The 13,066-nt window shown below is 35.7% G+C and overlaps 1 protein-coding gene across 7 annotated transcripts in view; it reads right to left on the bottom strand.

Annotated features, from left to right (window-relative positions):
* OSBPL8 (oxysterol binding protein like 8) overlaps positions 1 to 13,066 on the bottom strand; it is a 142,407-nt gene that overhangs the window by 33,755 nt on the left and 95,586 nt on the right. For all 7 annotated transcript variants that reach the window (XM_084876284.1, XM_084876288.1, XM_084876283.1 and 4 more), the window contains 6 exons: positions 9,956 to 10,040; positions 8,300 to 8,471; positions 4,433 to 4,670; positions 3,742 to 3,926; positions 410 to 491; positions 37 to 135 (listed from right to left, as the gene is read on the bottom strand). In XM_084876284.1, coding sequence (XP_084732410.1) covers positions 37 to 135; positions 410 to 491; positions 3,742 to 3,926; positions 4,433 to 4,670; positions 8,300 to 8,471; positions 9,956 to 10,040 — 861 coding nt within the window. The remainder of the gene's footprint in view (positions 1 to 36; positions 136 to 409; positions 492 to 3,741; positions 3,927 to 4,432; positions 4,671 to 8,299; positions 8,472 to 9,955; positions 10,041 to 13,066) is intronic.

The following is a 13,066-nucleotide window of genomic DNA, read 5'->3' as shown; positions in this document are numbered from 1 at the left end:
AACCAAACCAGCTAGCTTAAGACACATTTCTAATACCTGTTCAGCAATATAAAAAGTTTTGCTGTTTGTTCTGGGGTGAATCCACAGACAACGAAAAGTCTCACCAAGTATAGGATTATAAGGTTTCTTCAGGCCCTAGGAAAAAAAAAAAATCCAAATTTAAATTATAAATACAGAAGACTCAAAATAGTTCAAACCAGTCAAAATGGGTTTAGCTGTATTATGTAGGAGCCATCCTTATAAAATTTCACAGTAGGGACATGAAATAAAGTTAAACAACTACACTCATGATAAGTATTTTGCAATTTTGCTAATTCAAAGCCTTGCAATGTAATTATTAATAAGTAATCTATAGATAAAAAAATAAATAACTCATATAAGGCTGAAAAAGGTAAAATATAAACATTACCTTTGGCTTTTTATAGAATCCTGACAAATACCATTTCACTACTTTCTTCAAACGGAAATAAGGATTTTCTTCAAGAGCAGCCCTAAATTCAAAATGGTAAACACAAAAATTTTAGAGACTATATCACAAATTCTCTTAGTTAACAATTGAATATGATATGATTGAAAAGCATAATTCATATTTAAAATAGATGTAAAAAACCATGTACATTAGTTTGTAAGAATCAGTTTTTATAACCTGGTTACTTTTCTTCCCATTTTTCCTATTCTTTAATATGCTACCCAGGTCTTTGCTCAATTTGTTTTGAAAACTCTCCAAATCAGGATTTCTCAACTGGGGTTCTGCAGAACCCTTAATGTCACTAGAGGTTCTGTAATTGTAATTATAAAAGTTAAACACATATTTTGAGATTTGTGCACTGTTTGATACCTAGCATTTGCAATAATGGGGCAATGGCCAAACCACCTCATTAATAACTTCGTATGAGGTCTCCAGTCCCCTATGTCAGAGAAGGACCATGTCCACTTGTGAATTTAGTTTATTTTCATTTGTTGACGTAAATTAGAGGAGATCAACGGTAACTGGTGGGGCTGTAGTACATGAAGGGAGGCTGATGTCAGTCTCTCCTGCAGCCTCCCTAAGTACAATATTATATGCCTTTTTAATCCCTTTTACAAAACACTGAAGTTTCAAGTCACAAAGATGGAAGATTTAAAATAATTTAAACTAATAAAAAGGTTTTTAATCCCTTTTTAGCCTTCAACCTTCCCTATGTGCTATCAGCTGATTTTGCAGAGTGAATGAACTCTACCAATATAACAGGTAATCAAAAAAGAATCTTCAGCTGAAACCAGTTTGGCTCAATGGATAGAGCATTGGTCTGCGGACTGAGGGGTCCCAGGTTTGATTCCGGTCAAGGGCATGTACATTGGTTGCGGGCACATCCCCAGTTGGGGGTGTGCAAGAGGCAGCTGGTCGATGTTTCTCTCTCATTGATGTTTCTAGCTCTCTATCCCTCTCCCTTCCTCTCTGTAAAAAATCAATAAAATATATTAAATAAAAAAAAAAAAAAGAATTTTCATTTAAAGAAAATTTTTTTAGAAGTCCCCACTTAGCTACTCCCTTTTGCTGATGCAAAAACATTGCAAAACATTTATTGTGTAAGTCAGAAGTGAATTCTACTGTAAAGTTAGTGCATCTGTTATTTATTTATTTATTTTACAATTTAATTTTTTTTTTTTTAATACTCGTTAAGCATGTCTGAAGTTCCACTGCTGATTTTTTAAGATGAGATATAAAATTAAAGAGGCTAGATCTATGCTTACTGACAACTATGCCGAGTTGAATGGTTGCACTTTTTGGGAGTTAACAATCCTCTGACTGCTCTCTTCTTATCTTGACTTAATCTCTCTTTCTACAATATTTTATTTTATAATTTACATACACTTAGGACACAGAGTTCAAAACTCAAAGCAATGTAAAAAAAAGTATACATTTAAAAAAAGTATACATATCTTGTTATTGAAAAATAAAGTTTTTTTAAGCATAAAGAAGCCATCTAGTCTTTTGCGGTTTTTTTTTAATGTATTTTTATTGGTTTCAGAAATGAAGGGAGAGGGAGAGATAGATAGAAACATAATGATGAGAGAATCATTGATGGCTGCCTCCTGCACACACACCCCCTACTGGGGATCAAGCCCACAACTTGGGCATGTGCCCTTGAGTGGAATCTACTGAGCCATACCGACTAGAGCTGTAGTCTTTTTCTTTAAAAAATAAAAAGTACCAAACTACACTCATTCTTCTGTACCTTGCTTTTTTCACACACACATATAATGCTGAAGGTCCCTCCTTATCAGTTTATATGGTTCTTTCTTATATGTAGAAGCACAAGACATTACTTAAATGTCAGCTATGGCTGGACACTTGAGTTAACGAATCTTATACTATTACAGGCCCTGCTGAAACAACCTTGTATATACATGTCTTTGCATATGCGGAGCTATATCTGTGGGAATTATTCCCAGAAGCAGGATTCCTGGATCAAGGGATTGAATGCATCTCTAATTTTGGTAAGTACTGCCAGGTCCTCTTCAAAGGCACTGTGCTAGTTTACCTCGCTCGGCAGCAGTGCAGGAGTGAATGCTGCACACAGCCTTGGCAATAAAATAGTGCGTTGCCAAAAAGTGCAACTTTCCAATTTGAGAAAAATGGGCATCTCTCAAGATCTTATTGTAATTCACAGGAACCTTCCTCATACTCTAAGAGAAATGAATGTCTAGACAAATAAAAGAAAGAAATATAATAAGATACAAGGCAGAACTGGGGCATTAAAGGTTTTGGACTTTTGGTCAATGTGATAAGAATGGTATGTTATAGTTTGAATCTGCATTTTTCTTATTTTGTGTGAAGTATGTATGTTTAAGGAATAGTTATTTTAAACTAGTCATTTCCTGCACTCCTTTACCATTAGGCTGTTGATAATTTTCAATCACTTTGTAAGAGCACTTTTTATTTTAGGGAGAAAAAAACTTTGTGTATGATCAAATTTGCAAAAATCTCCCACAATTTACCAATGATCTTTTGATTCAGCTTATGATTTTGGCAATGTTTATTAATACAACTAATAGACTAATAATACAACCAGTAAACTGAATACAGATATTATGCAGGATCTAAAAATCAGGCCACAGGGCCAGAACTTGGAAACACAGTGCCTTGCAACACCACTGTAGCTGGGACTGGAGTGCAGGTAAAACTTGAAAACATACAAAGTTGCTGTCTTTTACTGGTTCTCCAAACAAATATTGGGACAGAGGTGGACAATTCCTTCTATACCTCCTTTATGCCTGACTTCTTCAGAATCGGCTGGCAGGGAAAAAAGCAGACAAAAGTGGTGATTTATGCCAAGAGCCAACAACTGGTGGGGCATTCTGGATCCAGAAAGCTGCACATGTCTTTAAGGCATGCAGAGAGGTGCAGAGAGGATAAGTATAAACAAAAATACAAGCCACAGGGTGGGACCTGAACAGGGCTGAAGTGGAGAGAACAAAGAATGCCAACCACCTCTCCCTGTGTTAGGTCAACAAAAGGTCAGGGAGCCTGTGATAGCAGTGCTGTTGGATGAGGGTAAAATTCTTGTCCTAAACCTCGTGATCTCTTAACTCAACTGAAAACAGCACACCAAAGAATTAAATATGTTTCTCACTTCTTAAGGTCAACTACAGAAGTGGTGAAAAAGAGAGTGATTATCTCATTAGAGTCTGACTTCAGTAAAGCATGACCACTGAACAGCAATCTGGGAAATCTCTAAGAAATAAAAATTTACTTACTCAGACAGAAAATCTGCATGATAGTAATAATCTGAAAGTTTATCGAGGAAAGAACGAGGTTCCAAAATAAATGTAGGCAGAACCACCCTGGATAGGTCCATACCAGGACGGACTTGTTTCAGCAGTGTCCAGATAAGGCTTTTGTTTTCTTCAGACACAGTTTCTGTTTGAGAAGCCTCACCTGCCTTCAGCAATTAACAAAAAATATTGAAATATTATATTTATTTCAGACACATAGATGTGTAGAAAAGACATGTTGAAAACCAGAACTCTCTATCTGACCATTCCAAACATTCTTAAAATGTGAAAACAACCCATTAAATAATAAAGTCTATAGCTATAAAACTCCACTGTAATATATTTACCTCTATGCACTTGCAATAAACAACAAAGTTATAAACTCAAGTTTCCTGCATTTTACTTGTACCTGACAATAACATCTAGCAACATCCTATTTCAAAAGCAAACTTGAAGAAAATGTAAACTTTAAATTTAATAGGATATATTCATATTTGTGTATTATGTTTTTAGTTGTTTATAAGTCCTGACACATTTCATATGTATACAACTTTTAAAATAAAGTAGGTATAGAAATATTCTTTTGGGAAAATAAGCAAAAGGTCAAACAAATAATGTATTTAATTTCATTAGAATTAGAAAACCCAAATCTCTGAAAATCACAGACTTTTACCTCTCCGAGTTCCTCATGGCTCTGTTCAGTGTAGGTGGTCTCCTTTAGAGGCTCGACAGGCTCAGGTTCGATGTATGAGTCATCTTGCCTTTCTGATGTATCTGTGTCACTGTCTTCACTTTTCCCCATCACCTCATTGTCGGACTCATCATGTTCTTGATCATTTTCTTTATCGGACTTATCAGAATACATATCTTGGTCCTTAAAATGCTGTCGTTCAATTTCACTATCATTTAACCTTAATGAAAAGAATTATTAGAAGGAAGAATAAAAGAGGTTAAGAATATTTAATTTATAAATAAGAATGATATGTAATATTTACTGAGAATTTATTATGTGTTGGGCGCCATTCTTAATGTTTTATATAGTTTTACTCATTTAATCTTCAAAATAGCCATATGAGATTAGTAAATGGCACAGAGAAGTTAAGGAAAAATCTAGGGAAATGTTAAAGATGACACTGAACTCTTTATCTCTCTACCACTTAAGGCTAAAATTGTCCAAAAGCAAAATTTGTCCAAAAGCTAAAATTGTCCAAAAGCAACAATTTTATTTTATTTTATTTTATTTTTAAATATATTTTATTGATTATTTACAGAGAGGAAAGAAGAGGGTTAGAGAGTCAGCTGCCTCTTGCACACCCCCCACCGGGAATGTGCCAGCAACCAAGGTATATGCCCTTGACTGGAATCGGACCTGGGACCCTTGAGTCCACGGGCCAACGCTCTATCCACTGAGCCAAACCGGTTAGGGCCAAAAGCAACAATTTTAGAAGTTGCTGACTTTTTTCCTTAGTTTTGTAGTCACCATCACTTGAGTCAACCTCATTGTCACTTCTGGTCTGAAGGAAAACTTCAAGTTAAGATCATCAGATAAATTATCAAGTGAACTCAAATGAAGTTATGACTTTCCATCTGTAAAGGTTGCCAAAGTCACTCAAAATAAGTATAAGACAAGAAATGTGAAAGGTAATAATTATAGCTACTTAATACTTAACTGATAAAATAATCAAGAAAAAAGTTCAAGGAAAATTGGAAATGAAAATATTAGCTTGCCGAGATCGGTTTGGCTCAATGGATAGAGCGTTGGCTTGGGGACTGAAAGGTCCTGGGTTCGATTCTGGTCAAGGGCATGTACTTTGGTTGTGCGCATATCCCCAGTGGGGGGTGTGCAAGAGGCAGCTGATCGATGACTCTCTCTCATAGATGTTTCTAACTATCTCTCTCCATTCCTCTCTGTACAAAATCAATAAAATATATTTTAAAAAGAAAAAAAAAGAAAAAGAAAATATTAGCTTAAGGAAATAAACCTGTAACCTAAAATTGATATGCTCCTATAACCAATCCTGTTTATCCTAACCCTAAAGTGATTAGGGTCAATAATCTATACAAAAAAATAATTAAAAAAAACCTTACTTCCAGAATTAATTTTTAAAAAAATAACTTTTTATTTAGGAAAGTATCTGTGGGTTTCATTTAGCATAAAAACCTTATAGGGATGAGCACTTAAGTACTTTAAAAATAAATACACGATGCCACTGACATTTTAGCAATGCTGAGGTAATAACAGAGCAGAGAAGTCCTATTTAATTCCTATGTTAGTCTCAATTTTTCCAAAATCTTCATTTGTTTGTATTTTAACCAGATAATTTCTAACAGGAATTCACTTTTACATGCATATTACTTTCTTTCTTTCACTTTATGATCATATATTTTTTAAAAGTAGTCTAAAATTGCTCTCCTTACAATCTGGTCTTTACTCCCTTAAATCAAGTGACTCTGTTCCCTTAAAAGTCACTAATGATAGCTTAGTTAACAAACCCAATGGCCTTATCTACAATAATTTTTACCTCCTTAGACTTCTCTGCATTACTGAACTTAGATGATAATTATTTTCCTTGAAATAGTCTTAATGAGTGAGTTCCATGTAATTATAGCTCTACTTTTTAAGCTCTCTGATCCCACTTATTCCTTTTATCCTTAAATATTTTCATCTTCCTTGGCCCTTTTTTATTCTCTATTCTCTCTCCTTTGGCAAGCTATCAAATTTCTATTTGATATCCAAACCCATGCATGCAGGAATACGCTTTAGACCCATGTTTTTAAATGCTTGGCTGACATCATCTATGTCTAGGGACTGCTGCATCTTCAACATGTATAATATTTAATAAATTATTATCTCCCCCAAGTGGTCTTTTATTTTATCATCATCTTCCCTATCACTCAGGCATAAAACTTGGTAATCTTTAACTTCACCAACTTCCTATCCCTTACATCCAAGCAGATTCTCACTCATCTCTGCCTCATAGCTCACAGCTCATTTTCTGTCATCCAGCCAAAATGAACATGTTGATATGTTGATTCTACTTTTGCAAAAATCTGTTACCTTGATACTCTCCCTGTTAGAATGTTATGTCTTCATCCTATAAATTCTCTTGATCCTGTGTTACCCTAAAGCACGTCTCCTTTGGTTGCTTATGTTATTCTTTTCTTTCTAATATTTATTGCTACCTGGAATTTATAGGAGTCAAATAAAAACAAAAAATCTCTCAGGATCACATAGCTAATAAACTGTTACACTGGATTCAAATTTGGATAGGGAGATGAATCTCCCTATCCAAAATTATACAGAAAAGTGTATAGTATCTTACACAGAAAACAGGCTTTAAACTTTTAATGAATAAATATGTGAAGCAAATGAATTATTAAGATCCCCAAATAAGAGCATTTAAAGATTACCTGGTATTCAACAAAAACAATGAATGTTTTATAGCTGAAGAACTTTAATAAAAAAATTTCAGGAAGAGGCCCCAACAAACAGCCATTCCTATATAAATTGTGCTCCCACCCCCAATCTTTTCCCATTCAGGCTTTTGTTCTGAGGATTAAAATAAAACTCCAGATTATAATTCTGCAAAGAAAGGATGTAGAAGGTCAGGTAATGGAAATTTTCAAAGAGAGTGAAGAAAAAGAGTCAAGCAAATGGATAAGGAAAAAAAAAAAAGTTCAGTTCAGGTTACATGGAGAATAGCAGTTTAACAACTTTCAGGAGAGTAATCCAATGCCCATAGTAATAAGTGGCTGTAGAGCAGAAATTGAGCATTGATGCAAGGGAGGAAAGGGGGAAATCTAATGTTTTTCCTACAAAACAACAAAAGAAATCTGAACCTAAACAAACCTTTGAACCTCAAGGGAAGTATTGTGTTTCTCTGAAGAAATTTTTTTTTTAATTAACTATTGTAAATGCTTCAGGTGATAAAAACCAAAATAAGACACAGTTCCAACTCAAAGCACAATATCATAGGAGAATTCCATAAATACCAGAAAGAATTAAGTACCATTACAAAAAAAAAGAAAAAGAAAAAGAAAAACCATTACAGAACAGCAATAGAAGGCCAGATATTTCATGGTTAGGAGACATGAAAGTTGTTGCATATAACATTTGAATCGGTATCAAAGAATTACATAGTTTTATGACAGGAGAAAGGAGCAAGGTAGAGTTTCACATATGATATCATATTTGAGGTCAGTCTTGAAGAATACATAGTCTTTTGATGGGAGAAAAGAGCAAGGTGGACTAGAAATCATTCTTAATGAAGGGAACACCTTGCACAAAGACAAGGTAGACAGCATAATTGCATTTGGGAAATAACAAGTAATTCACATTAGTTAGGATCACGGAAATAACTTTCTATACCTCATCATAGTAACTAAACAAATCTTAAACCAGGCCTTAGACCATATAACCAGAAGAAGACAGCCAAGTTTCAATCCTACAAACACTACAAAAATTCTAAACCTACCAATTAATCTAGTGAATTACATGGTCTCCTTAGTAATTACCAAATTAGGGGCAATATCGACTTACTGGAAGTTGTCACCACTGTGAAGATTGTTAGCACGTAATAAGCCATACAAAGTCACATGTGTGTTCTCTGATGAAATGCTCAGATCATGTTCCTTCCCTTCCCTGATCATTGTACGTTTAAGAAGACTAGAACATTTCAAAGCCAACTCCAAAGCATCCATCCAGCACCTTCCTAGAAGAACACAGATTCATAAGTGGTATAATTCAAGAAACCACACAAGCTAGCATCCATCTTAATGTAACACTGTTAGCCTTTAGGCATAATATTATTTCTCTGAGAAACATGCACTGGAAAAGTTACTTTGAACACAAAGTCTTACAAGGATTTCTAAATGTGATTTTTCAGTTTACCAAGTGATTTTTACATCCTACGTATCTAGAAACTATTAATGAATAGAATATAGCACACATTGGTAAGTATACCTAGTGAAAATACATATGTTTTAATTTTTAAATTTTAGAACATTAATATATAGTATAATTTGAAGGTACCAAAAATATACTGATGAGGTTATGTATGTATTATAAACAAACTAAAAAATGTTTTGTTGGTAGTGGGTCTATTCCCAGGTTTAACATCCATTTTACTCATATGCATAAAAAATTTTAAGTCAGGGAAATGCGTGACAATACTGCCATTAACTGCCATATCAGTTAGTAGGAACATTATTAACTTTATTTTTTAAATTAAAATTTAGAACTATAATTAGCAGAAAAAAAAGTTACTTTCACTTAAAAATCCACATGTATTTGTTTCAGCACCTGCTGGAAATATCAGCCAAATAAAACACTTTCATAAAAAATACTTGTGCCTATGATAATTTTAAAAATAATCATTTGGTAAAAATAAACTCTGGAGGGTTATAAGATTCCTTAGGCTAAGCTAGTCTAAACTATAAAATATAAAAGTGCAACAGAAATCCAAAATCAATTAGTAAAGTTACCTTGATTTCAAATAAATAAGTTTTGCTCTCCCTGTATTTGCTTCAGGAATTATGTATCATGTTAATAGTGCAGAACAACAGTTTGCAATCAAATGTTAATATTTAAAAAAAAATTGTAACTGTCTTAAAAATGTTAATACTTAGTGGTAAAAAATAGTATTAAATGTACCTTTAAAATGATAAAACTTAATGAGTTACCACAGAGAACACTAACAAATCAAGAAGATGTAAACATGTCAGTGAAGGATAAAGAAGAAACTCAAGGCTGTTAATTCATCATTTAATTATCCAATGCCTCCTCCCTATTGGATTCCTCTGTTTTCTACCAAGTTAATGATATATTTGATGCTCTAAACTAGGGGTGTCGAACTCAATCAGAGAAGGGGCCAAAATCTAAAATCCAGCCTAAATCGCGGGCCGAATGGTTTACTGAACAGTCATAAACTGACAATGTCATAAACTGACAGCGGAGTGCAGTGATGACAGCGCGGTGCGGGCCACATTGCAAGGCCTGGCAGGCTGGATTTGGCCCGCGGGCCTTGTGTTTGACACATGTGCTCTAAACAATTGATGATTACAATACTTCTGTTGCATATACCATACTAAAGTCAGATTTTCCCAAAAGAAAACACACAGTGGAATATAAATGAACCTTTTAAAATGAGACCAAAATCCAATCCATCATAAAAAAAAAAAAAACACCTATATTTACCATCTGACTCTGAAGTAGCTCGGATGATCAAGTAACTGCTAGGTAATGGCTGAGTTATGGATCCAACTGCTTCACCTTTTGGACCCTTAAAATAAACAAATAAAATAAAAATAAGCAAAATAAATGGCATATATTATTATAACATCTTGACCTTATATTATCTACTAGAGGCCTGGTGCACAAAATTTGTGCACTGGAGAATGTCTCTAAGACCAGCCTGAACCCTCTCCAATCTGGGATCCCTTGAGGGATGTCCGACTGCCCATTTAGCCCCGATCTTAATGGGATCCTAATAGGATCGGGGCTAAACGGGCAGTCGGACATCCCTCTCACAATCTAGGACTGCTGGCTCCCAACTGTTCGCCTGCCTGCCTTCCTGATTGCCCTTAACCTCTTCAGCCTGCCAGCCTGATCACCCTTACTCACTCCCCTGCCAGCCTGATTGATGCCTAACTGCCCTCCCCAGAAGGCCTGGTCCCCACAACTGCTCTCCCCTGCAAGCTGCATTCCCCCCAACTGCCCTTCCCTTCAGGCCCGGTTGCCCCCAACTTCCCTCCCTTGTAGGCCTGGTCCCTCCCAACTGCCATCCCCTGTTGGCCTGATTGCCCACACTGCCCTCCCTTGCAGACCTGGTCCCTCCCAAATGCTCTCCCCAGCTGGCAATCTTGTGTCTACCATCTTGTGTCCACATGGGGGCAGCCATCTTGTGTTCACATGGGGGCAGCCATCTTGTGTGTTGGAATGATGGTCAATTTGCATATCACTCTTTTATTAGATAGGATTATTATTGATAATCTAAATTAGCCATGGATTATAATTTAAAAGCAAACAAGATTTAATTTCATTCTTCTTGAGAAAGCAAATGTTAAGTATTAAGGAAAGTTTTCCTTTTCCAACAAATATACCTCCTTACCAAAAAATTTAACAACTTACAGTTATCATTAGTTAAACATTTTTTCTTTTTAATATATTTTATTGATTTTTTACAGAGAGGAAGGGAGAGAGATAAAGAGCCAGAAACGTCGATGAGAGAGAAGCATCGACCAGCTGCCTCTTGTACACCCCCTATCGGGGATGCGCCTGACCAGAATCGAACCCGGGACCTTTCAGTCTACAAGCCAACGCTCTACCACTGAGCCAAACCGGTTTCGGCTAAACATTATTTCTGTACATTGTTCACACTTAAAGGAAAATCTAAAATTCACCAAATGAGACAAAATTTTAATTTAACAGAGAATTTCCATCTCACATATACTACTAGAAAAAAAATACTTAATTTTTAGAACCTATAAAGAAACAGCTGGAAAGAGAAAAACAGCTGGAAATATAGCTATAATTTATAAGCAAAAAAAAAAAACTAGAAAAAAATTTTTTACTAGGTCTAGGGAAAAATAAAGCTCCATTTAGAAGCAATAATATATTTCTAAATAGCAACTATAAAAGCCAATTTTAAAGAAATTTTATTGTTGTTGGCTAGGGTTGTTTTAGAAGTATACACCACAAAAAGCTCTACAGTAATTATTATCATCAAGGTTAATCTTAGGAGACATACTTCTTATTTGAAAAGAAAAATCTGAGGATTCAATTTATAGCATAATATTTATAGAAAAGCATAATTTTCAAGTTCTTGGATCAAGGAATTAAATGAACTTTAAAAAGTATAATCAGCTGAAGCCGGTTTGGCTCAGTGGTAGAGCATCGGTCTGCAGACTGAAAGGTCCCAGGTTCGATTCCAGTCAAGGGCATGTACCTTGGCAGTGGGCACATCCCCAGTAGGGGGTGTGCAAGAGGCAGCTCTTATCATTTCTAGCTCTCTCTCTCTCTCTCTCTCCCTTTCTCTCTGTTAAAAACCAGTAAAATATATTTTTTTTAAAAAAAGTATAATCATTACAAAGTAAAGACGCAGAATCAAAATTTAAAAATAGAAAAATCAATATGATTTTAACAAATCTTCTAAAATCCCTTGGGTATTTTCAAATAGCTTTATAATTTACTAAAGGCCTGGTGCAAGAAATTTGTGCATGAGGAGGGGGAGTTGTCCCTCAGCCCAGTCTGCACCCTATCCAATCTGGGACCCTTTGAAAGATGTCCGACTGCCCGTTTAGACCTGATCTGGGTTCAGATCTAAATAGGCAGTCGGATATCCCTCTCACAATCCAGAACTGCTGGCTCCCAACCACTTGCCTGCCTGCCTTCCTGACTGTCTCTAATCACTTCTGCCTGCCAGCCTGATCACCCCTTAACCACTCCCCTTCCAGCCTGATCAACACCTAACTGCTCCCCTGCCCACCTGATTGCCCCTACCTGCCCTCCCCTGCAGGCCTGGTCACCCTTAACTGCCCTCCCTTGCTGGCCTGTCACCTCTAACTGCCCTCCCGTGAAGGCCTGGGTCCCCCCACCAACTGCCCTCCCTTGCAGGCCTGGTCCCTCCCAATTGCCCTCCCTTGCTGGCCATCTTGTGTCCACATGGAGCAGCCATCTTGTGTGTTGGAGTGACAGTCAATTTGCATATTATTCTTTTATTAGATAGGATGAGACAGTTCCTAGAACCAGTATAGAGTAGTAACTAGTAAGACTGTTTGAATTTCAACTTTGGTTCCATGTTAGACAAATTATTAAAGTAACCTCATTAGGCCTCAGTCTCTGTCTGTTAATAGGAGAAAACTGTATCCTCCTTAAAGTTATGAGAATTAAAAAAAAAAAAAATTCCATGTAAAATGCTCAAAAGAATCCCTGATACATAGTTAAGCACTCATAAACATTATTTTTTCCTAATCATGGACACTGACTTTAAAAGTGTTTAAACAATGTCCTAAGAAAGTTTTGCTTGTTGAGAATATTCTCATATTCATGTACTTGAACAAACTTCCCTCTCACTGATAGTTAGAATTAAATAAACTTGACATCAAAATTTATTTTTTATTATTTATTAAATTTTTTATTTATTGGTTTTAGAGAGGAATGGAGGCAGGAGAAACATCGACCTGTTGCTCTATTTATTTATGCATTCACTGGTTGCTTCTTCCGTGTCCTGACCAGAGAATGAACTCACACAACCTTGGTGTATTGGGACAATGCTCTAACCAACTGAGCTATTGTACCTGGCCAGGG

Source organism: Pipistrellus hanaki (assembly GCF_964339955.1).
Source record: "Pipistrellus hanaki genome assembly, chromosome: 3".
NCBI lineage: Eukaryota > Metazoa > Chordata > Mammalia > Chiroptera > Vespertilionidae > Pipistrellus > Pipistrellus hanaki.
Note: the sequence above shows the minus strand (reverse complement) of the source record. Positions and strands in the feature narration are given on the sequence as shown.